The sequence below is a fragment of the Rutidosis leptorrhynchoides genome, chromosome 1 (genome assembly GCF_046630445.1).
Source record: "Rutidosis leptorrhynchoides isolate AG116_Rl617_1_P2 chromosome 1, CSIRO_AGI_Rlap_v1, whole genome shotgun sequence".
NCBI lineage: Eukaryota > Viridiplantae > Streptophyta > Magnoliopsida > Asterales > Asteraceae > Rutidosis > Rutidosis leptorrhynchoides.
In genome coordinates, this window is record NC_092333.1 from 176,137,790 (window position 1) to 176,160,351 (window position 22,562).

At 35.3% G+C, this 22,562-nt stretch overlaps 1 protein-coding gene across 1 annotated transcript; it reads right to left on the reverse strand.

Annotated features, from left to right (window-relative positions):
• Positions 1–2,757: 2,757 nt before the first annotated feature.
• Positions 2,758–21,878, reverse strand: LOC139891976 (uncharacterized). The gene is made up of 4 exons (XM_071875000.1): positions 21,772–21,878; positions 4,273–4,450; positions 3,448–4,178; positions 2,758–3,289 (listed from the first exon to the last, which is right to left on the reverse strand). The coding sequence occupies exons 1-4, from the start codon at positions 21,876–21,878 to the stop codon at positions 2,758–2,760; spliced, it is 1,548 nt and encodes a 515-aa protein (XP_071731101.1).
• Positions 21,879–22,562: the final 684 nt, after the last annotated feature.

Below are 22,562 nucleotides of genomic sequence, written 5' to 3' on the forward strand. Positions count from 1 at the left end.
TGAAGATTCTTGCGCCCACACGTTCGTAATTAAATATCCTACAACATGAGATTAAGTAAATAAACTTTTATAAAAATTATAAAATATGTTATTTAAACGCGAGTTAATCGTCTTAGCCGGTTTTGCTCGTTTTTCCTCGTTTTTCATCCGTTTTAGTGATTCTTGAAACATAGCCTTTGTAATGACATAATCTAACAAATGAAGCAAATAAATGCTTATTTAGATGATAAAGTCAATTATTTTATCATAAATCGGGCTAATAGCGGGGGTAAAAACGTGACTTGTTAGCCGATATCAAATATCACACACTTAGACTTTGCTTGTACTCAAGCAAACTTTTCTTTTATTTTGAGTTCAAGAATTTTACTGAGGTTTCCGTTCTATTATTCAAGTGGCTTTTCATTTATTATAAGAGCAAAATCAGATAAACCGTCTTCTAAAAGGGGTAGAAACTATCTTTGCAAGCATGAGGGGAGGTTACATGACACTGGCTTCCTTACACGGGTCATTCAAATCACTCAAGTGTTTGGGGTTCTCTATAAATCTATGAAATGAAATCGCTCATTGCCAGTCATGTTGCAAGTATTGTCATAGGCTTGACGAACAATCAAATCTCCACCGGTTAGATAAGGACGACACTGATCTTCTCCTTAATCATTCTTTCAAGATGAAGAATGGGTTTAAAGATTGGTTTGCGAAGAAAAGTGAAGGTTTTGATATGGCGAAAAGGGTGATTCGATAGATTTCAGTTTCAATGAGGATATACTTTTTCTAGGAAAGATGTTACTCTATTTTTGTTGAAGAGTTCCTTTAGAGGGTACCGATTTTTAGCGAAGACTTTGCTTCTTTTCTGCAATCCTCCGAGGTCACAATCTTCATTTTATTGGGGGATATATGCTTTTATTTGAAGACTGTTATCTTCTTTATTTTTGAGACTTTGCTAAATTTTTTTTTTTTGTTTTTTTTTTGCATATCCCATCTTCATAACTTTGTCTATTTCTTCTTGTGCCCAGAGAGAAAGGTATTTCACCAGAAATAGGTCTTTTTATGACCTATCAAAAATAGTCTGGAATTTTGAAATTTTTCGACAAGTGTTTGAAGTAAACTTGGTCGATATATCTCTTTGAATTTCTAGATTTTGGAAATGAGAAAGGAAAGATGGTGGAAAGAAGAAGAAGGTTGCAACGCAGGACAAAGAAGAAGAAGGTTGCAGCGCAGTATGCTGATTTACCCAAGCGGTGTCCCCATGAGAAACTTGTTCTGTCACATAGTGTCGCAACTGTTCAAAAGAAGCGTAAAAGACCAACCGCTTTCTCTTCGTCAAAGCGCGCTCGTACCGGTACGTTCCGCGTTTCCTTTGTTATGTACTTTACTTATGCGTTGACGTCACTCATCATTATTACTTCTATCCAGATGACGGGCACGAACCTAATGCAAAAGGGAGGATGGAGAAACCTCACCCGTCCCCCATTCACGTCGATAGTGATTCCTCCGTCGAAAAACAGTGCCCTAATTCGACAAGTTCTACTAAAGGTAAGAGTGTTCAGATCCCCGGGCTGAGCAATGGGTCTTCTGGCGATGAAATGTCTATAATGAGGGACACCGTGATGAGCCTTTACGGTAGGCTTGATAAGGAGCAACAGGTGAACAAAAAGATACATGGGCAACTAGATTGTGCCAACCGCCAAAATAGCGATTACGAGGAAACTATTCGTACGCTTAGGGCACAGTGCGTCGATTCGGAGCGGCGGGCGAAGTCAGCTATTCATGAGTTAAGGGTGTTAAAGGCAGGTCTCCCTCGGATAGTGGATCATGCTTTGAATAGCGATGCTGTGAATGATCGCTACGAGGACACTTTGAAGGCCATACATGATGTTGAGCGCCTCCACTTTTGGGACATTGTAAAGGAGCACATTCAGGTGCCCACCGTTTTTCCTAAAGCCATCCTGGATTGCCTCATTCCTGAGGCTCGCAAGGCTGCCAAGGAAGCTTGCATAACCTTGTGCCATATTCCTATTCCTCGGCTTGAGGAGTTATTACGTGATCTGCGAGTGACGGTGCAAGATTTAGTGGATTCTAAGTTGTAGGTTTACTTTATAATGTCATAATGCGTTATAACGCGTGTAATATTTTGTACCATGTGTATTTTTGAAAAAATAAAAAATATATCATTGTGACACGAGTTTGTGGTGCATCTATTGCTTGTATTATTGCTTTGTTACCAATAATGTCGTTATTTTTACTCTTGGCGTGTCGTCGCTAATCTTTATGTGCATTGATGTGCACTCAACACACACTTAGATAGCGCACTCGTAGTCGCGTCTAAGAGTCTTACAAATGTTAGTTTGGGACTCTGGTCAAGCGGGACCAATGCTTTTTTGTTTATAGTCATGACTTGCAGATCCCTAGGTTTGCTCAGGTGGAACTAGGTCAACCCAATGACCGTCGCTCTCCGGTAAATAATCTAGTCTGTCGCCAAACAGACTTCTGCCCCACGGGAGCTAGGGAATGTCATCCCTTGAATAGGCAGGAACGCGCTAGTATGTTACTGTGCGCGTGCAGTTTAAGTCAAGTAGCTATTCTTCTTTTAAAGGCACAAGAAATAATCGACTGAAAATGACTTGTTGCTTTAATATAATCGAAAAGACGATTTTACAATGACGCAATACATGGTCGACCTACAAAGGCGCGTTCTTTTAGTAATTACATATAAATCTAGACAAAGTAGGTAAGTGATCAATTCTCCTAATTTCTATATTACATGTAGCATTTCTTATGCGCGGTAGCATGCCGAGTCTGCTTAATTGGATTACCCTTTAGCTCTGCCAGTTTGTAAGTTTCAGTGTTACTGATTCCAATGACCTTGTAAGGTCCCTCCCAGTTAGGCCCCAACTTTCTAGTGTTTTGGGCCTTGCTCGCTTGGTTGTCGCGCCACACAAGGTCTCCCACTTTGTATGATCTTGCCCGCACACGCTTATCGTAATATTTTGCGATGCGTTGTTTATTGTCCGCTTTACGAATCGCCGCCATTTCTCTGCGTTCTTCCATGTAGTCCAAGTTAGTGCGGAGCTTTTCATCATTTCCCTCTTCACTGTATGACAACATTCTTTCAGTTGGGACGGTTATCTCTGCTGGGATCACCGCCTTAGAGCTGTATACTAAGCTGAACGGTGTTTCTCCTGTGCTGTTCTTGTGCGTCTTTCTGTGTACCCATAGGACTTTGGGTAACTCATCCACCCATCCGCTGCACTTCATTCCTAACCTTGCTTTGATGGCGTGCACAATATCCCTGTTTGTAACCTCACATTGGCCATTAGCCTGAGGATGTGCAACGGAGGTGAAACGTTGCTTGATGTTCAAATCCTGACATCAGCTGCGGAAGGGGTTGCCTTTGAATTATGTGCCATTATCGCTGAAAATTTCGTTAGGTATTACGAACCTACATACAATGATTTCCCAGAAAAATCTCTGATCCACTTACTGGTGATGGTGCGCAGGGGTTTCGCTTCTACCCATTTGGTGAAGAAGTCGATAGCGACCACTAGGTATTCAGCATTCCCAGCACCCTTTGGGAAAGGTCCTACTATGTCGATAGCCCATTTGCAGAATGGCCATGGTGACGTGATAGGTATCATTGGTTGTTGCGGCGCTCTGCTAACGGGTGCGTGCAAGTGACATTCTTGGCAGACTCTTATCCTTTTTGCCGTGTCAGCGTACATCTTGGGCCAATAATACCCTAGTCGCTTAATCCTCTCAGTGACTATCCTCGATCCAGAGTGTAATCCATATGATCCTTTGTGAAGCTCGTCAATAATCGTGGCGACCTCCTTGGGTCCCACGCAGCGCAAGGAGTCGCCTAGATAAGATTTCCGATATAGGACCTCCCCTCGTAGTTCGTAATTTGACGCTTTCACCCTGATCTTCATTGCTTCCTTCTCATTTTCGGGTAAGGACCCAGTTTGTAGGAATTCTATGATGTCTGTCATCCAAGTCGCTTCTTCCTCTTTGACAAATGCAACCGTTACCTCAGGCTCAGTGGATTTCTTGAAAACTTGTAATACTAATATCTTCGTTTTCAAAATAGTTGAAGGTGAGAGCTGCCAACTTACTAAGTACGTCCGCCTATTTGTTCTGACTCCTAGGGATTTGACTGATTCTGAAGTCGATGAATGTATCGGCTAAAGAGTGGACCAGAGCCAGATATGAATGCATGGATTTGTCGTTGGCGTCGAACGTTTTATTTATCTGATTAGCGACTAATTGCGAATCTACACAGGCTTGTAGCTTTTTTACTCCCAACTCCCGGGCTATGCGTATTCCTGCTAGTAGTGCCTCATATTCCGCCTCGTTGTTTGTCACCTTAAAGTTAAACCGCAGCGCGTATGTATGCTCTTCCTGATGCGGACCTGTGAGGATTAAACCTGCTCCAGTGCCCTCAGAGCTTGCTGCGCTGATGTTATGCGAGGGGTATACGGAATAGTATTAATTTTTACAAGGAAATACTATTAAATGAGATACAATTTTACACAAGTTATTTATTTATTTATAGAGTGGATATACCTAACCTTGCTACAACACTTATAGGCAGTGTACCTAATCGTACAGTAGTGTAGTTTTTAGTAAGTCCAGTTCGTTCCACAGGGATCTTAGCCAAGCTTAACGATATATTTTTAAAAACTATATTTGTAAAAATATAAATATATATACATATATATATATATATATATATATACATATATATATATATATACATATATATATATATATATACATATATATATATATACATATATATATATATACATATATATATATATATATATATATATATATATATATATATATATATATATATATATATAAGTAGTATTATTATTATAAAAGGGGGTTTTTACCGTTTAATGACCGGTTTGTCGATTTAAAAACGTTAGTCGCAGTTAAAACCTAATGTAAAATATTAAATATATAAAAGACATAATTTAAAGCGTAAAGTAAATAACAATAATGAAATTGCGATAAATAAAAGTGCGATAAATAAAATTGCGATAATTAAAAAGTACGATAATTAAAAGTGCAATTAAATAAAATGACAGTAATTAGAAGTGCGATAATTAAAAGTGCAATTAAATATGAAATAAAAGAATTTTGCTTATTTAAACTTCCGTAATCATGATATTTGACGTGTTGATTTTAGTTTATTACCATGGGTTAATTGTCCTTTGTCCTGGATTATTTAATATGTCCGTCTGGTTTTTGTCCATAACAGTCCATCAGTCATAAATATAAAGTGCGAGTGTCCTCGTTAAATTATCCTTATATCCGAAGTCAAATATTCCAACTAATTGGGGACTTAAACTGTAACAAGGTCTTAATACTTTGTTTAATAATTACACCAGGATATCGACTACGTGTAACCCAAGGTTTTAATACTTTGTTAACAATTACGCCAAGTGTCCTTGTACATAATTCACCCCTGTTTCAATGAGTCCATTAACTATTAATCCATTCCCGTGTCCGGTTAAATGAACGATTATTAGTACTTATAAATATCCCGCCCATCGTGTCCGATCGAGTGTATATGGTTATTTATAGGTACGTCCAATTGTAAATCTTTATATTAAATTAACAAACTATCATTTAATTAAACAAATATAAAGCCTATTAATAGCCCATAGTCTAATTTCCACAAGTGTCTTCTTTTGTCCAAACCCCAATTATGGTACAAAGCCCAATTACCCAATTTTAATATTTATCCCAACATCACGATTACTTCGGCTTAAATAAGCATAATAATAACTTAGCTACGAGAAATTAATTTAAAAAGGTTGAACATAACTTACAATGATTAATAATAGCGTAGCGTTACACGGACAGAATTTCAACTTACACCCTTACAACATTCGCTAACATACCCTTATTATTAAAATTAAAATTAAAATTATAATATATATATATATATATATATATATATATATATATATATATATATATATATATATATATATATATAATATGTATATATATACGTTTGAGAGAGAGATAGATAAAAGATGTGTTTAAACTGGCCAAAACACGCAAAATTTATAGGATGTCACCAGAAACTGTTCACCATGCGATCGCATGGGTTTATAATGGCCATGCCATGCGATCGCATGGCCTACTTTTCCAGCTCACATGACTTTGTTTCCTAGCTTGCCGACGGTTTAATAAATAAATATAATATGTAAATAATTTTAAGAATTATTTATATATTATATTATATTTATGTACATAGTTGACTTGTAATTTTTGCTCCGTTGCATCGCGCGTTGTTAGTTGGCTCAGGTCCCAGTTTCGGATTTTCGAACGTCCTTGCGTACAATTTAATATCTTGTACTTTGCGTTTCGCGTCTTGTACTCTTGTAATTTCGAGACGTTTCTCATCAATAATTTGAACCTCTTGGATTGTACTTTGTACTTTTGAGCTTTTTGGTCGTTTGCGTCTTCAATTCGTCGAATCTATCTTTTGTCTTCACCTTTTATTATTTAAACGAATATCGCTTGTAAATAGAACAATTGCAACTAAAAGCTTGTCTTTCTTGAGGGATAATGCTATGAAATATATGTTCGTTTTTAGCATTATCAAATATTTTTACACTTGAGCGTTGCTTGTCCTCAAGCAATATAGTCTTGAAAATAAAAATACTAGAATCACTTCTTTATTCTTCACACTTTGTACATCAGTGATTTCTATACGGCGGTATAAACAATGATAGTAACGTTATGGTTTACAGTCTCACACGACTATGAAAATTTAGATCCTTAAGGAAATTGGATCTTTATGAAAACATTTGATCTTTTGAAAATTAAATCTAGCTTTTACCGTAGATAAGTTTTCCGGAATAACCCTTCACCGGTGTTTGCAAAATTGTTTTTGTGGGTTTTGTGGGTTTCAGATTTGAAAATTTTAGCTCAAAACTTGCGGTTTTGTGTCACCCACTTACTAACCTTGTATTGGGAAAGCAACACGTCCAGTATACTAGCTCCGTATATTACCTTTCGGTAAACTACCGTCCGGTTGTAAAGGAAAGTGTTGAACAAGCAACTGTTAAGGCAATGTCCCGTGACATACTTTTAATTATGGTCTATAACGTGTCGGATGCAATTACTATCCTTTGTAGGAGCAATAGTAAAGATTACCCTATAGTTTTCGGTCTGGCACAAGGTCATGTCTTCGACCATGCTATGCAACCACCGTTCTTACGGTTGACACCCGATTTGGTTCAGGTGACCTAATGAATTCCAGGTGAATTCCAAGGATTTTACGTTCAATGGTAATGAACGCATTGAAAATAGGATTTTCAGAAAACAAATCGGTTTGTAATTTGATCAAAATATTTTCTCGTTTAAGCTCGAGTTTAGATATCATCGAATTCCATGAGTTTGTAATTCTCAATCTTTAAGGTCAATCTCAAAGATTGAGTAATATCAGGCTTAAAAGCTGATTTTTGATCTTTAAGGAGATTATCCTTTCTGGGAGTCTGATTCATTAGTCTTATCAAGCTAATTTGCACGGCGCCCTCCCCATTTTACGAGACAGATCCTCTCATGGTTAGGATAAGTCTGACCACTTTGCAACCCTGTTTAATGCTAAGGTCCGTGGATTTCCAGCTGATTTTCGAGAAAACTTTTCAAGGTTTTTCGTAGACACTACAACTGGTCTGGACGACAACTTCCTGACCTAAATCAAGAAGCGCGTGTCTTTTTCAGAAGACTTTACTTCCTTTTAATGACGGAATTGATTCATCGTGTAGATCCATCTTTCTTTCAAATATATTATAATTTACCGGGTAAAACGGTTAATTTTGTCCAAAACAAAAGTATCTTCAATTATTTGTACAAAAATATGTGATATATGTTTTAAATAACTTGATAAATTTTTCCCACACTTGGCTTTTATTTTCCTTTCTTTGCCTTTTTATTGTCCTATATTCCATCTTAAATGAATTCTAACATTTTAGGTTGTTTCTCAGTTTATGTCCTTTCCGAGGTAACAATAATTTCGGTGTTAACACCTAGTTTTATCTCTCATAAATATGTATAAACATGATTTTGAGTTCATTTAATTGAAAATTTTGAAATTTTTTACTAGAATTGGGTAGTCAGTATATAAGACTGGGGCTGTTCTTTATTATCAGAGAGCACTAGATTCTAATATAACTACTGCATTACTAGTATTTTTAATGGTAACCAAGTGTTTAAGTCAAAAAAATTTTAAAAATCCAAAAGAATTTAACCCCTTCCCATATTTAAGATTTTGCAATGCCCTCATCTGCAAGAAATCAGTAACAATTTAAATTATTGAGGGTGATTAGCGTAGAAAAATGAATAAATTTTACCAAAGTTTCTACACATATTGGCGTTTGTTTGCTGAATGATAAATGGTGCACATCATTTGTTCATTCCGTCTTGTTGTTACATCACATTTGTTTTTCATTTTGTCGTCAAAATTAGTAGCTTTTGCTGAACTTAATGCCAGTATTTGAAAATGCGCTGTTTTACCTTGTTGTTTATATGAAATAAAATACATACAATACAAATATAAACATGCATGGTAATTTGAAATGGGACTTAAAATCCTACTTTCAAATCAAATATGAAATATTAGTACAACATAATAAAAATATTAAACTTACATAAAAGTATCAATATTTGTATGTTTAAACATAAATAAATAGAAATAATAAAAAAATAAAAATCATAGAAATCACCAACAGGAACTATATCAATCTGGATAGGGGTTCCAGTTCATGTCGTCGGTCGAGTTCCATGGTTGGTGATAGGTGTACTGGTAGGCCTGGTTAGGGTCGTAGAGAGTAAATGGTGGTCTCATCTCGGGCTGGTGTGGAGGATAGTAAGCAGGTCGGGTCGGTACATAGTGATCTTGAGGTGATAGCCGACTCATGATCTGACGCTGATGATAGTCCCATCTATCATGCTGTCGTTGCCTAGAATGCTCGTACTCATTCCGGGCTTGCCACTGCTCGTATCGATTATGTCTATCCTGGTTTGTCATTTCTACCTCATCTATACACTGGTAGACGTCAGTCATAGCCTCCCTAATGACATCTCTAATGTCATCTGCTTCCTCCATTTCCTCATCTGAACCTCTCTCTACCTGTGGATGATGACCAACATAGGGTACTGCCTGATTGCGTCTGCTCTTAAATACCTTAGCACCCTGATAGACCTTCAATCCTAAAGTATCATCCTGTTCCCTACAAACCAAGAGTGGACCCCCTTGATCCCTATCTACACCCAAATACTCTCCAATGAGAGTAACAAAAATACCTCCTCCTATTATTCCCCCTTCCTGTATTCCTTCCACTATCTTAGATAAATAAAAACCAACACAGTAGGGGATATTAACAAAGCCTCTTGGGTCTCGAATACACTTAAGGTAGAATAAATCATGTAAGGTCATTTTCTCATTGTTGTGACCTCTCTGTGTAATCGAGTTAGCCAGAAATATATGAATTATACGAAGCTCGGCTCTGTGAATATGTAAGTAGGTATGTGTTCCTGCCCGCCCAAAACCATTATAATCTGACATACGCCTCCAGACGGTGTTAGCATCAAAATTCCTATCTACCCTTTCACCATGATAAATCAAATTCATACAATCGGGTAGTAGTAATTCAGCGGGCGTATATATCTGTAAAGCCCTGGCCATGTCCAGCATGGACATCCTGTACATCCTACGGCCAAGTATAAATCTAAGAAAACTTCTATCATCTAACCTAACTACATCCGCATTAAGTGAAATAGTACTCATAAGCTCAACGCACCATTCCTTATATACAGGCCTACGAATGGTGAATAAACGTTCCCAATCGGGAAAAAAGAGCTGCCATACCTTTGGATCAAATGATGTCTGACTGAGTTAGCAAGTTGGACCCTTTCCAAAGGTTCCCAATCGATTACCCTTGGCACTTCTACATTTTTCGTTACCAGTTTGAATTTGTTACTTTGATATGTCGGGTAATCTCTCCAACTTCGATCAAACCTCAGATTAGGATGCAACTGTTCTTCATGAATCGTTAGGTGTTGTACTATCGGATGCATCGAAAATACTACGTAGGCATCAATATATTCTAGTTGCGGATCATAATATGGAATGTGTTGATCAGGTTGTTGTTGTTGTTGTTCCTGTTCAGGTTCATATTGCATTTCTGGTTCAGGTTCTAGAGCAGGTTGTCTAGATGATGATGATGCACCTTCAGTATTAGTAAATCTCTGCAAAACACATTAAACACAAAATTTGTGCATCCAAATATGCATTAGTGTTAGCAAAATAACAAATTAACACAATTACAATAACATGTTAAATCAAAATTAAACTTATACGCATTTTCACAATTTTAACAATTCTACACTTTTTCAAATAAGCATTTATGAAAATGTTTACAAAGTTCATAAGCATTCAACTCAAATAACATGTTAAAACAACCATTACTAGCAATTAAACAAGTTTCAAATGGCATTTACATCAATTTAATCAAGTTCATGAATTTTATACCTAAAAAGTCCACGTTAGTTCTTAAAAATCATGTTTAGGATCAAAGTGTGGATCATTTAGCTACCTAAACATGTTACACTACTTAATTTAGCAATAATTCATGAAAAAAAATCGGCCATAACCTGTTTATATCAAAAAGCCCCAAATTGCTCAAGAACACAAACCCTAGATTCCTAAAAATTTTGAAGTTTTTGGCTTCAAATCATGTTAAATAGCATCAATCTAGGTTATACATGCATAATATACTAACAATTTAACTCTAATTACACAAGAAACTAACAAAATCAAATTAGGTAAAATATAGCTCAAGAACACTAAAAATCAAATTTAAAGAGGTTTAGGGGTGAAATTGTTACCCTTCTTGATAAACTTCTTATCAAATTCATGATTAGAGCGGATTAAAGCGAGAAATTTGGTTGATTTTGGTGAAAAATTGATGAAATTAGGGGTGTTTGTGTGTGTATGTTCGTATGTGTGTGTGTTGGAGTGGACAGAAGCAACAGCTCGCTGCCTTTTAATTCTGAGCTGTTTTTAGCCTCCATGCGATCGCATGGACTTGAAGGCCAAACCCCATGCGATCGCATGGGGTCCGGTTTTTTTTTTTTTTATAAAAAACCTTTACTAATAAAACATATAATTAATTAAAAATTAAAATTTTGTTTCTTTTTAGGATGAGGGCGTTTCGGATCGTTGTCCTAGTCCGTCCCTCGACAAAATTTTAAAATTTGTCATTTTTAAGCGCGGTTTTAAAAGTAAAGATTTTTGAGTTTTTTTTAATGTTTTTGGCATACTTTAATTCAATAAGATTAAAAATAATGATAATAAAAATTCCCGTTCCTCCCTTGGGTAGAGCAATTTCGGTTCAACGACCTAGTTTTCAACTCACGACGAATTTTAAAAATTAAATTTTTAACTTTATGAAATAAAGTACATTTTTGTTTTTAAATTCACATTAAACTTAAATTATATTTTTGTTTTTATACATACAAAATTATTTTAAAAATAATAATTTTTCAAATATTTACAAACTTAAATATATTGATTTTAAAAAGTTTACAATAATAATTTAATATTAATATATTAATTTTAAAAACAAAGTAAAAAAATAAAATTAAAAATCTTTTTGGTCTTTTATCCCACTTTAATCAATCAAATATTATCAAAAATATACGCCCCTATTTCCGGTAAAGTAATTTCGATTCCATAACCTAGTTTTTACTCCTGACGAATTTCTGAAATATTTTGGGTTGATTGATTAAAGTTATTTATACCTTAAGAATAAACGGTAAATTTTGCAGTGATGTAATAAATTTTTGTATGATATCAATAATTTCGGTTACGCATACCTAATTTTATTGAATACCAATTTAATACTTTATAGCGAACGATTCAGCGTTTATTATCAAAAGGTTAAAAGCAATAAAAATAAAAACTGTACATACTTACCTATGAGAAAGAATTCTCAGAGACCCGCTTTAGCCGACTCATAGGAGAGTCGTGTGATTTGGTTCTCCATAGCTACGTAAGCATAACCTCGAATCTTCAATATCTTTTCTTCTAAACATATAAACGGTCCTTATCTGCATAGAGTAACAAATTCGGTATTTGAATATGTTTGATTATTTGAACATTTACCTTCGTGTGACCATTTTCCGCATTTATAACATCTTTCAAGGTGTCGTGCTCTTCTTTTCGTTGCGGATTTTGATTTTCCTTTTCCAAAATGTATCTTATGATGATCTTTTCTGAGTTCTTTTCTTACTCCGTCCATTTTGGCTCTTATGAATGATATCAGTTCACTCGGAAGGGTGTCATTATTACGTTTAGTAATCATAGCATGTAGCATTAGACCATGGTTTAGTTCACAGGAAGTCTTCATCTCGTAAAACCTAAAAAAAATAAAAATTCAGAATGGGGGGAGAAGACTAGTTCTTTAGGGTCTGCTAGGGAAAGACCATTCGGATTCCATTCTCGAGAACTACACGAAAACAGAAAATCTAACTCTAACAGAAATACATATTATTCTTAAAAAATTCGAACCTCCCCACACTTAGTTAGCTGTGGTGTTGAAATTGCGATTAACTTCGTTGTCAACTTCCATTGGATTATCTATGTAATGTTTAACTCTGTGACCATTAACTTTAAATTCAATCCCATTTGAATTTATTAATTCTACCGTTCCGTACGGGAAAATTCTTTTGACTGTGAATGGTCCAGACCATCTTGATTTCAATTTTCCAGGAAATAGCTTGAATCATGAATTGAAAAGAAGAACTCTGTCTCCTTCTTTAAATTCTTTTGAACTTCTGATTCTTTTATCATGCTATTTCTTCGTTCTTTCTTTATAGATTAACGAATTTTTTATGCTTCATGTCTTAATTCTTCTAATTCGTTTAGTTGACTTAACCGTAGACGTCCGGCTTCATGTAAATCAAGATTACATGTCTTCAAAGCCCAAAATGCTTGGTGTTCAATTTCTACTGGAAGGTGACATGCTTTTTCGTAAATGAGTCTAAAAGGTGTGGTTCCAATTGGAGTTTTGTAGGCTGTTCTAAAAGCCCAGAGTGCATCCTCCAATTTTATGGACCATTCCTTCTGATTTGATCCTACGGTTTTCTCTAGAATACGTTTTAAGGCTCGGTTGGTATTTTCAACTTGTCTACTTGTTTGTGGATGATAAGCGGTTGAGATTTTATGAGTTACTCCATATCTTTTGAGAACTTTCTCAAGTTGATTATTACAAAAATGAGTACCCCGATCACTTATTAAAGCTTTCGGTGTTCTGAACCTTGCAAAAAGACGTTTTAAAAAGTTGACTACAACTCGTGCATCGTTAGTTGGGAGAGCTTGTGCTTCCGTCCATTTAGATACATAATCAATGGCAACAAGAATGTAGAGATTATTAAGAGATTTTGGAAATGGACCCATAAAGTCAATACCTCAAATGTCAAATACTTCACATACTTGAATGACATTTTGTGGCATTTCATCACGTTGACTTATTTTTTCGGCCCTTTGACAAGCATCGCAGGATTTGCAAAGAAGGTGTGCGTCTTTGAAAATTGTAGGCCAATAGAATCCAGCATCGTAAACTTTTCTCTCTGTGAGTTGAGGCCCATAATGCCCTCCTGTTGGTCCTGTGTGATAATGGTTTAAGATTTGACTGGCTTCATCCCCGAATACACATCGGCGTATTATTCCATCGGGACAACTTTTAAACAAATGTGGATCTTCCCAGAAATAGTGTTTTATATCACTAAAGAATTTTTTCGTTTTTGGTACGACAATCCTTTTTCAAGGAATCCACATACTAAATAGTTTGCATAGTCTGCAAACCATGGAATTTCACTATAATCTATCTTCAATAGATATTCATCAGGAAAGTTATCTTGTATGGACGATTCATTTAGAACTTCTAATTCAGGATTTTCAAGACGAGAAAGATGATCAGCGGCGAGATTTTCTGCTCCCTTTTTATCTCGGATCTCAATATCGAACTCTTGTAAGAGTAAGATCCAACGGATTAATCGTGGTTTAGCATCTTGTTTTGAAAATAGGTATCTAAGAGCAGAATGGTCGGTATAGACCATCGTTTTAGCTAGAACGAGATATGAACGAAATTTGTCAAAAGTAAAGACAATAGCAAGAAGTTCTTTTTCAGTAGTTGTATAATTCATTTGTGCTCCTTGTAACGTCTTACTAGCGTAATAAATATTTTGAAATCGTTTTTCAATCCTTTGTCCTAAAACGGCTCCCATTGCAAAATCACTTGCATCGCACATTAGTTCAAATGGTATATTCCAATTTGGAGTTATCATGATCGGCGCATTAGTGAGTTTTTCTTTAAGAATATTAAAAGATTTGATGCATTCATCCGAAAAGATGAATGGAGCATCCTTTTCTAGGAGTTTATTCATAGGAGTGGCAATTTTAGAAAAATCTTTTATGAAACGTCGGTAAAAACCGGCATGCCCTAGAAAACTCCTAACTCCTCTAACATTGGTGGGATGCGGAAGTTTAGCAATTACATCTACTTTAGCTCTATCCACTTCAATTCCTTCCTTTGAAATTTTATGACCAAGAACGATGCCTTCTTTAACCATGAAATGGCATTTCTCCCAATTAAGTACTAGATTTGATTGTTCGCATCTAATAAGCATTCGTTCAAGATTGACTAGACATGATTCAAATGTATCACCGAAGACTAAAAAGTCATCCATGAAAACTTCCATGCATTCTTCTATCATGTCGTGAAAAATCGCCATCATGCACCTTTGAAAGGTTGCAGGGGCATTGCAATGTCCAAATGGCATGCGTTTGTAAGCAAAAGTACCATAAGGGCACGTGAATGTGGTTTTCTCTTGGTCCTCGGGTGCTATTGGAATTTGAAAATATCCGGAAAAACCGTCAAGAAAACAATAGTAACTATTTCCGGCTAATCTTTCCAACATTTGATCAATAAAAGGTAAGGGAAAGTGATCTTTTCTGGTGGCGTCATTTAATTTTCTATAATCAATACAAACACGCCATCCTGTTACAGTCATAGTAGGAATAAGCTCATTTTTTTCATTTGTGATGACAGTCATGCCACCCTTCTTAGGTACGCATTGAACCGGGCTTACCCATGGACTATCAGAGATTGGATAAATTAAACCCGCATCAAGCAGTTTAATAATTTCTTTCTTAACAACATCTTGCATATTAGGATTTAGTCTTCGTTGGCGTTGCATATACGTTTTATGACCTTCTTCCATAAGGATTTTATGTGTGCAATACGAAGGACTTATTTCCATGCAATAGCTGGTTTATGAGCTTTTAGCACAGAAATGAGTTGAGATTTTTCATTTTCAGTAAGAGAAGACGGTATTATTACAGGTAATTCAGATTCACCATGTAAATAAGCATATTTCAAATGGTTTGGAAGTGGCTTTAAATCTAATGTCGGTGGTTCTTCTATCGATGATTTATATCGATATCTGTCTTCTTCTTTTAGCATTTGAATTTCTTCTGTTGTTGGTTCATATCCATTAGCCATAAGTGTAGCTAACATTTCAGCTTCATCAATTGGTTCAGTTCCTTCTCCTAAAGAACATTCTCCTGTTCCTTGTAATTCTGGAAATTCTTCTAACAATTCTGCATGTGAATCTATAGTTTGAATATAATAACATGTATCATCTGCAGATTGCGGTTGTTGCATTGCTCTATCAACAGAAAAGGTAACACTCTCGTCCTCTATACTTAGGGTCAGTTTCTTACCGAACACGTCTATTATTGCTTTAGCCGTGTTTAAGAATGGTCTTCCTAATATGAGAGGAACTCGAGAATCTTCTTCCATGTCCAGAATAACAAAATCTACTGGAAATACTAAAGTACCAACTTTAACTCGCATGTTCTCCATTATCCCTCTAGGATATTTTACTGATCGATCGGCTAGTTGTATACTTATTCATGTTGGTTTCAATTCTCCAAGGTCTAGTTTAGCGTATAGTGAATACGGCATTAGATTTATACTAGCACCTAAGTCTGCCAATGCTTCTATTGAACTAAGACTACCCAGAAAACATGGAATTGTGAAACTTCCTGGATCTGATAGTTTTTCTGGTATCTTATTCAACAGTACTGCAGAACAATTAGCATTCATAGTAATAGCCGAGAGTTCTTCCATTTTCTTTCTATTTGTGATTAGATCTTTCAGAAATTTAGCATATCTAGGCATTCCTGAAATCACATTAATGAAAGGAAGATTAACATTTATTTGTTTAAACATATCCAAGAATTTGGATTGCTCGGCTTCAAGTCTTTCTTTTCTCATTTTACTCGGGTAAGGAAGTGGTGGTTGGTATGGTTTAACATAAGGTTTAGCCTTAACTGTGGTATCTTCATTAACCTTTTCAACTACCGGTTCTGTTTCCTTATCTTGCTCAGGTTGTGGTTCTTGTGGAGTAGGAATAGAGTCATCAGAAATTACAGGTATTTCAGATAGTTTAAGTGTAATACCACTTCTTGTGGTAATGGCTTTAGCTGTTTCATTCCGGGGGTTAGCATTTGTATCACTAGGTTGACTTCCCGGTTTTCTTTCACCTATTAACCTTGCTAGGTTGCTTACTTCTTGTTCCAAATTTTGAATAGAAGCTTGTTGATTTCTAAATGCTTGAGCATTTTGTTCATTGATTTATGTCTGAGATGTGAAAAACTGCGTTTGAGATTCAACTAGCTTCGACATCATATCTTCTAAATTTGGCTTTTTATCATCGAGTTGTGGTGGTTTGTTTTGAAAAATAGGTCTTTGCTGATTGTAAGTATTATTGGATACTTGTTGATTGCTAGGACCTTGTTGGTTGTTATATGGAACAGTTCGGTTATAATTCTGATTTTGATTGTAGATTGGTCTTGGCGGCTGATAATTATTCTGATAATTATTTCCAGGCCTTTGGTTCATGTATGAAACATTCTCTCTTTGTTCCATTGTTTGTTCAATACTGAGACAATCTTTTGTTAAATGTGGTCCTCCACACTGCTCACAACTAATTCTTATTGAGTGAATATCTTTAGTCATCTTTTCCATTCGTCTCTCGGCAACATCTATCTTTGCAGAAATGGAATCAAAGTCATGGCTAGAATCGGCTCTAGCCGCTTTAGATGATCTAACGATATCTTTTTCTTGGTGCCACTCATGTGAGTGGGAAGCAGTGTTATCAATAATTTTGTAAGCTTCAGTTGCGGTTTTCTTCATAATGGAACCACCGGCTGCTATATCGATGTCTTTTCTTGTAGTGATGTCGCATCCTTGGTAGAATATTTGTACTATTTGATAAGTGTCTAAACCATGTTGCGGACATCCTCTAAACAACTTTCCAAATCTTGTCCATGCCTCATATAGAGTTTCATTTGACCTTTGCGTGAACGTAACTATTTCTCCTTGAAGTCTCACGGCTTTAGATGTCGGAAAGAATTGTTTAAGAAATTTTTCAACTAAAACATCCCATGTATCAATCGCCCCTTCAGGTAATGATTCTAACCAATCTTTGGATTCTCCCTTTAAAGTCCAGGGAAATAACATGAGATATATCTGTTCATCCTCCACTTCTCGGATTTTAAATAGAGTACATATCTTATTAAAGGTACGAAGATGTTCGTTTAGATCTTCCTTCGGTGCACCACTAAATTGGCATTGATTAGTTACCATGTGTAGGATTTGTCCTTTGATTTCATAATCTGGTGCGTTAATGTCTGGTTGAGTAATTGCATGACCTTGGCCAGTGTGTTTAGCTCTCATTCGATCTTCCATACTTAGAGGTTCCAGATTTTCCATGATTGAATTTGTTGAATCTGAATCACTAGAGGATTCTGATTTAATGGGTTGTTCCTCTACAATCTCTGTTTGAATGATTGTGGTTCCGGAGGAAAGATTAATGGTTCAGGATCTCTGAATTGTCCCTGAATATCCTCCGGATTCTCAATTGTGAGGTCGGGTTCAAAAAATGGATTATCGGAAATTTGAATTGGAGTACTTGGTAGACTAGATGACGATTCTAAAGAAAAATCAACGGCGACAATATTGGCTAGATGTCTTGATCGAGTTACAGGTGGTGAACGTATAAAAGGTGGTGAATGTTTTGCTCGGTGCATTCACTGAATATCCTATTAGTTATAAGAGATAAAAATTATATAAGTTATCAAATTAATAGACTTTTCTGATTTTGCCCACATTTCGAATAGCCAATAGATGCAGCAGGTAGCCAGGACCCTTTAAATCGGAAGCCCACAACTCGCCACTAACAAATCCAACTATTACTACGAACCATAAAATTTAGGATGTCTATCAATTTAACCACTTAAAATAATTTTTCGTCGAAATTTTAAGAAATTTTAGAGAAGAAATAGAAAATTCTATGTCCTAAAAACTAGAGTGGCGAGAAATAAGAAAGAAAAAGAGCTCGTCGGAAAACGTCGAAAAATAAAAAGGTCGAAAAATAATAAAAAGAACGTAGCACGTCGAAACTTAAAAGGCTAAAAACTAAAAATTAAAACTTACATCTAAAGGTATTAAAGCTTAAAAGAAATTCTATATCCAAAACGGTATAAACTTAAAAAGTACTAAAATATAAAAAACGGCGTCGCAAAATTCTAAAGCACTTAAATCTTAGTATAAAGAAAAAGTACTTAAGGTATTTTACGGCAAAGCTTAAAAATCTAGAAATAAAAATAACTACGGCAAAAACTATGACTTAGAACTAAATACGAACGAAAAATACAAATATTACGCTAAAACAAATAAAAAGATAAAAAATATAAAAATAAACTTAAAGTTGTAAGAAGTACAATTTTTATAAAAATATTATGTTTATATTATTTATTTTATAAAAGTAATAAGTTTATATATTTAATAAAACTAAAATTAAACTTAAAAATACAAATTAACTAAAACTAAATAATAAATAAACTAAACCCTAATTATTATTAATTATATATTATTAATTAAATTAACCCTAATCCTGTCGGCTGAGGTTACCAGGCCTGTCTTTTCAAGCCATGCGATCGCATGGCTTCGAAGTTATATTTCCATGCGATCGTATGGGCTAGGGTTTCGGGCCAGAATCTGGGCTGCTACAGTACCAGGCCGAGTGTTTTATTATTTTTTTTCTGTTTTTAAAATAAATAAATATTTATATAAAATAATAAATACTTATATTTAAAAACTAAAATAGAAATAAAAATACTTTTTAACTTTATATATTTTCAACAAACTCTTAAAAATAAATATATAGATATTTTTCTTTTTTATATTTTTGTATTAAAATGTATTTTTACAAAAGCGTATTTTTACAAAAGTAAACAAAGAAATTTTTTTTTATATAAATAGCGTTTCGCTTCCGGCGTTTAAGCAGTGCCTGGCAGGGCGCCAAAAATACTTGATGTTATGCGAGGGGTATACGTAATAGTATTAATTTTTACAAGGAAATACTATTAAATACGATACAATTTTACACAAGTTATTTATTTATTTATAGAGTGGATATACCTAAACCTTGCTACAACACTTATAGGCAGTGTACCTAATCGTATAGTAGTGTAGTTTTTAGTAAGTCCAGTTCATTCCACATGGATCTTAGCCAAGCTTAACGCTATATTTTAAAAAACTATATTTGTAAAAATATAAAAATATATATAAGTAGTATTATTATTATAAAAGGGGATTTTTACCGTTTAATGACCGGTTTGTCGATTTAAAAACTTTAGTCGCAGTTAAAACTTAATGTAAAATATTAAATATATAAAAGACTTAATTTAAAGCGTAAAGTAAATAACGATAATGAAATTGCGATAAATAAAAGTGCGATAAATAAAATTGCGATAATTAAAAAGTACGATAATTAAAAATGCAATTAAATAAAATGACAGTAATTAGAAGTGCGATAATTAAAAGTGCAATTAAATATGAAATAAAAGAATTATGCTTATTTAAACTTCCGTAATCATGATGTTTGACGTGTTGATTTTAGTTTATTACCATGGGTTAATTGTCCTTTGTCCTGGATTATTTAATATGTCCGTCTGGTTTTTGTCCATAACAGTCCATCAGTCATAAATATAAAGAGCGAGTGTCCTCGTCAAATTATCCTTATATCCGAAGTCAAATATTCCAACTAATTGGGGACTTAAACTGTAACAAGGTCTTAATACTTTGTTTAATAATTACACCAGGATATCGACTGCGTGTAACCCAAGGTTTTAATACTTTTTTTAACAATTACGCCAAGTGTCCTTGTACATAATTCACCCCTGTTTTAATGAGTCCATTAACTATTAATCCATTCTCGTGTCCAGTTAAATGAACGATTATTAGTACTTATAAATATCCCACCCATCGTGTCCGATCGAGTGTATATGGTTATTTATAGGTACGTCCAATTGTAAATCTTTATATTAAATTAACAAACAATCATTTAATTAAACAAATATAAAGCCCATTAATAGCTCATAGTCTAATTTCCACAAGTGTCGTTCTTTTGTCCAAACCCCAATTATGGTACAAAGCCCAATTACCCAATTTTAATATTTAGCCCAACATCACGATTACTTCGGCTTAAATAAGCATAATAATAACTTAGCTACGAGACATTAATTTAAAAAGGTTGAACATAACTTACAATGATTAATAATAGCGTAGCGTTACACGGACAGAATTTTGACTTACACCCTTACAACATTCGCTAACATACCCTTATTATTAAAATTAAAATTAAAATTAAAATTAAAATTATAATATATATATATATATATATATATATACATATATACATATATATATATATATATATATATACATATATATATATATATATACACGTTTGAGAGAGAGATAGATAAAAGATGTGTTTAAACTGGCCAAAACACGCGAAATTTATAGGATGTCACCAGAAACTGTTCACCATGCGATCGCATGGGTTTATAATGGCCAGGACATGCGATCGCATGGCCTACTTTTCCAGCTCACATGACTTTGTTTCCTAGCTTGCCGACGGTTTAATAAATAAATATAATATATAAATAATTTTAAGAATTATTTATATATTATATTATATTTATGTACATAGTTGACTTGTAATTTTTGCTCCGTTGCGTCGCGCGTTGTTAGTTGGCTCAGGTCCCGGTTCCGGATTTTCAAACGTCCTTGCGTACAATTTAATATCTTGTACTTTGCGTTTCGCGTCTTGTACTCTTGTAATTTCGAGTCGTTTCTCATCAATAATTTGAACCTCTTGGATTGCACTTTGTACTTTTGAGCTTTTTGGTCATTTGCGTCTTCAATTCGTCGAATCTGTCTTTTGTCTTCACCTTTTATTATTTAAATGAATATCACTTGTAAATAGAACAATTGCAACTAAAAGCTTGTCTTTCTTGAGGGATAATGCTATGAAATATATGTTCATTTTTAGCATTATCATGCGCCGTCGGTATAGAGCTCCCACAGTTCGGGAGAAGGCGCGGGGAGTTGTTAAGGGTCGCAGATTACCGGCATATCAGTGGCTGTTTCGGCCAGATAGTCGGCCATGACCTACCCCTTAATAGCGCTTCTAGCGCAATACGCGATTTCATGCTCGTCCAGCTCTATCGCCCATTTGGTCAGTCTTCCCGATATTTCTGACTTGTAGAGCAGTTGTCGAATAGGTTATTTAGTGAGCACCGTGATTGAGTGCGCTTGAAAATACCTGCGTAGGCGGCGGGAAGTGACGAAGAGCGCGTACACAAGTTTTTCTACGGGGAGATAGTTTAGCTCACTTCCTGACAGTTCTTTGCTAACGAAGTATATCGGCATTTGAGCGTCTCCTCACTCGACAACAAGGACGAAACTAACAGCTTCTTTAGACACTGCAAGGTAAAGTATCAAGGTTTCGCAGGCAATAGGCGCTGTTAACGTATGGAGGTTCTTGAGGAGTGCCTTCATCTCTTGGAATGGCTTTTCTGCCTCATCAGTCCATTTGAAATCCGACTTTTTAGCGCAGTCTTTCAAGGTATGAAAGAACGGATGCGATCTTTCGGTGGCCTTAGACAGGAATCGTGTTAACGCGGCTAATTTCCCATTGAGGCTTTCAACCTGCTTTTTTGTTTTAGGAGAGGGCATTTTTTAAATTGCCTCTATTTTCTTTGGGTTTGCCTTGATTCCACGCGTAGTCACGATGTGCCCTAAGAAGTTTCCCTTCTCTTCTCCAAAGCTACACTTAGCGGGTTCAAGCTTCATATTAATGCTTCTGGGTGTGTTAAATGTTTTTAGGATGTCTGCTAGCAATTGCTAATCAATGTTGCTTTTAATGACGAGTTCATCAACATACGCCTCAAGGTTACGTCCAATTTGCTTAGCGAACGCCGTATCTATGGTGCGTTGATAAGTAGCACCCGCGTTTTTCAGTCCAAAGGGCATCTTGGTGTAACAGTATATCCACTGGTCTGTGTGGAACGCGGTCTTCTCTTCATCTTCCTCAGCCATTTGTATTTGGTGATA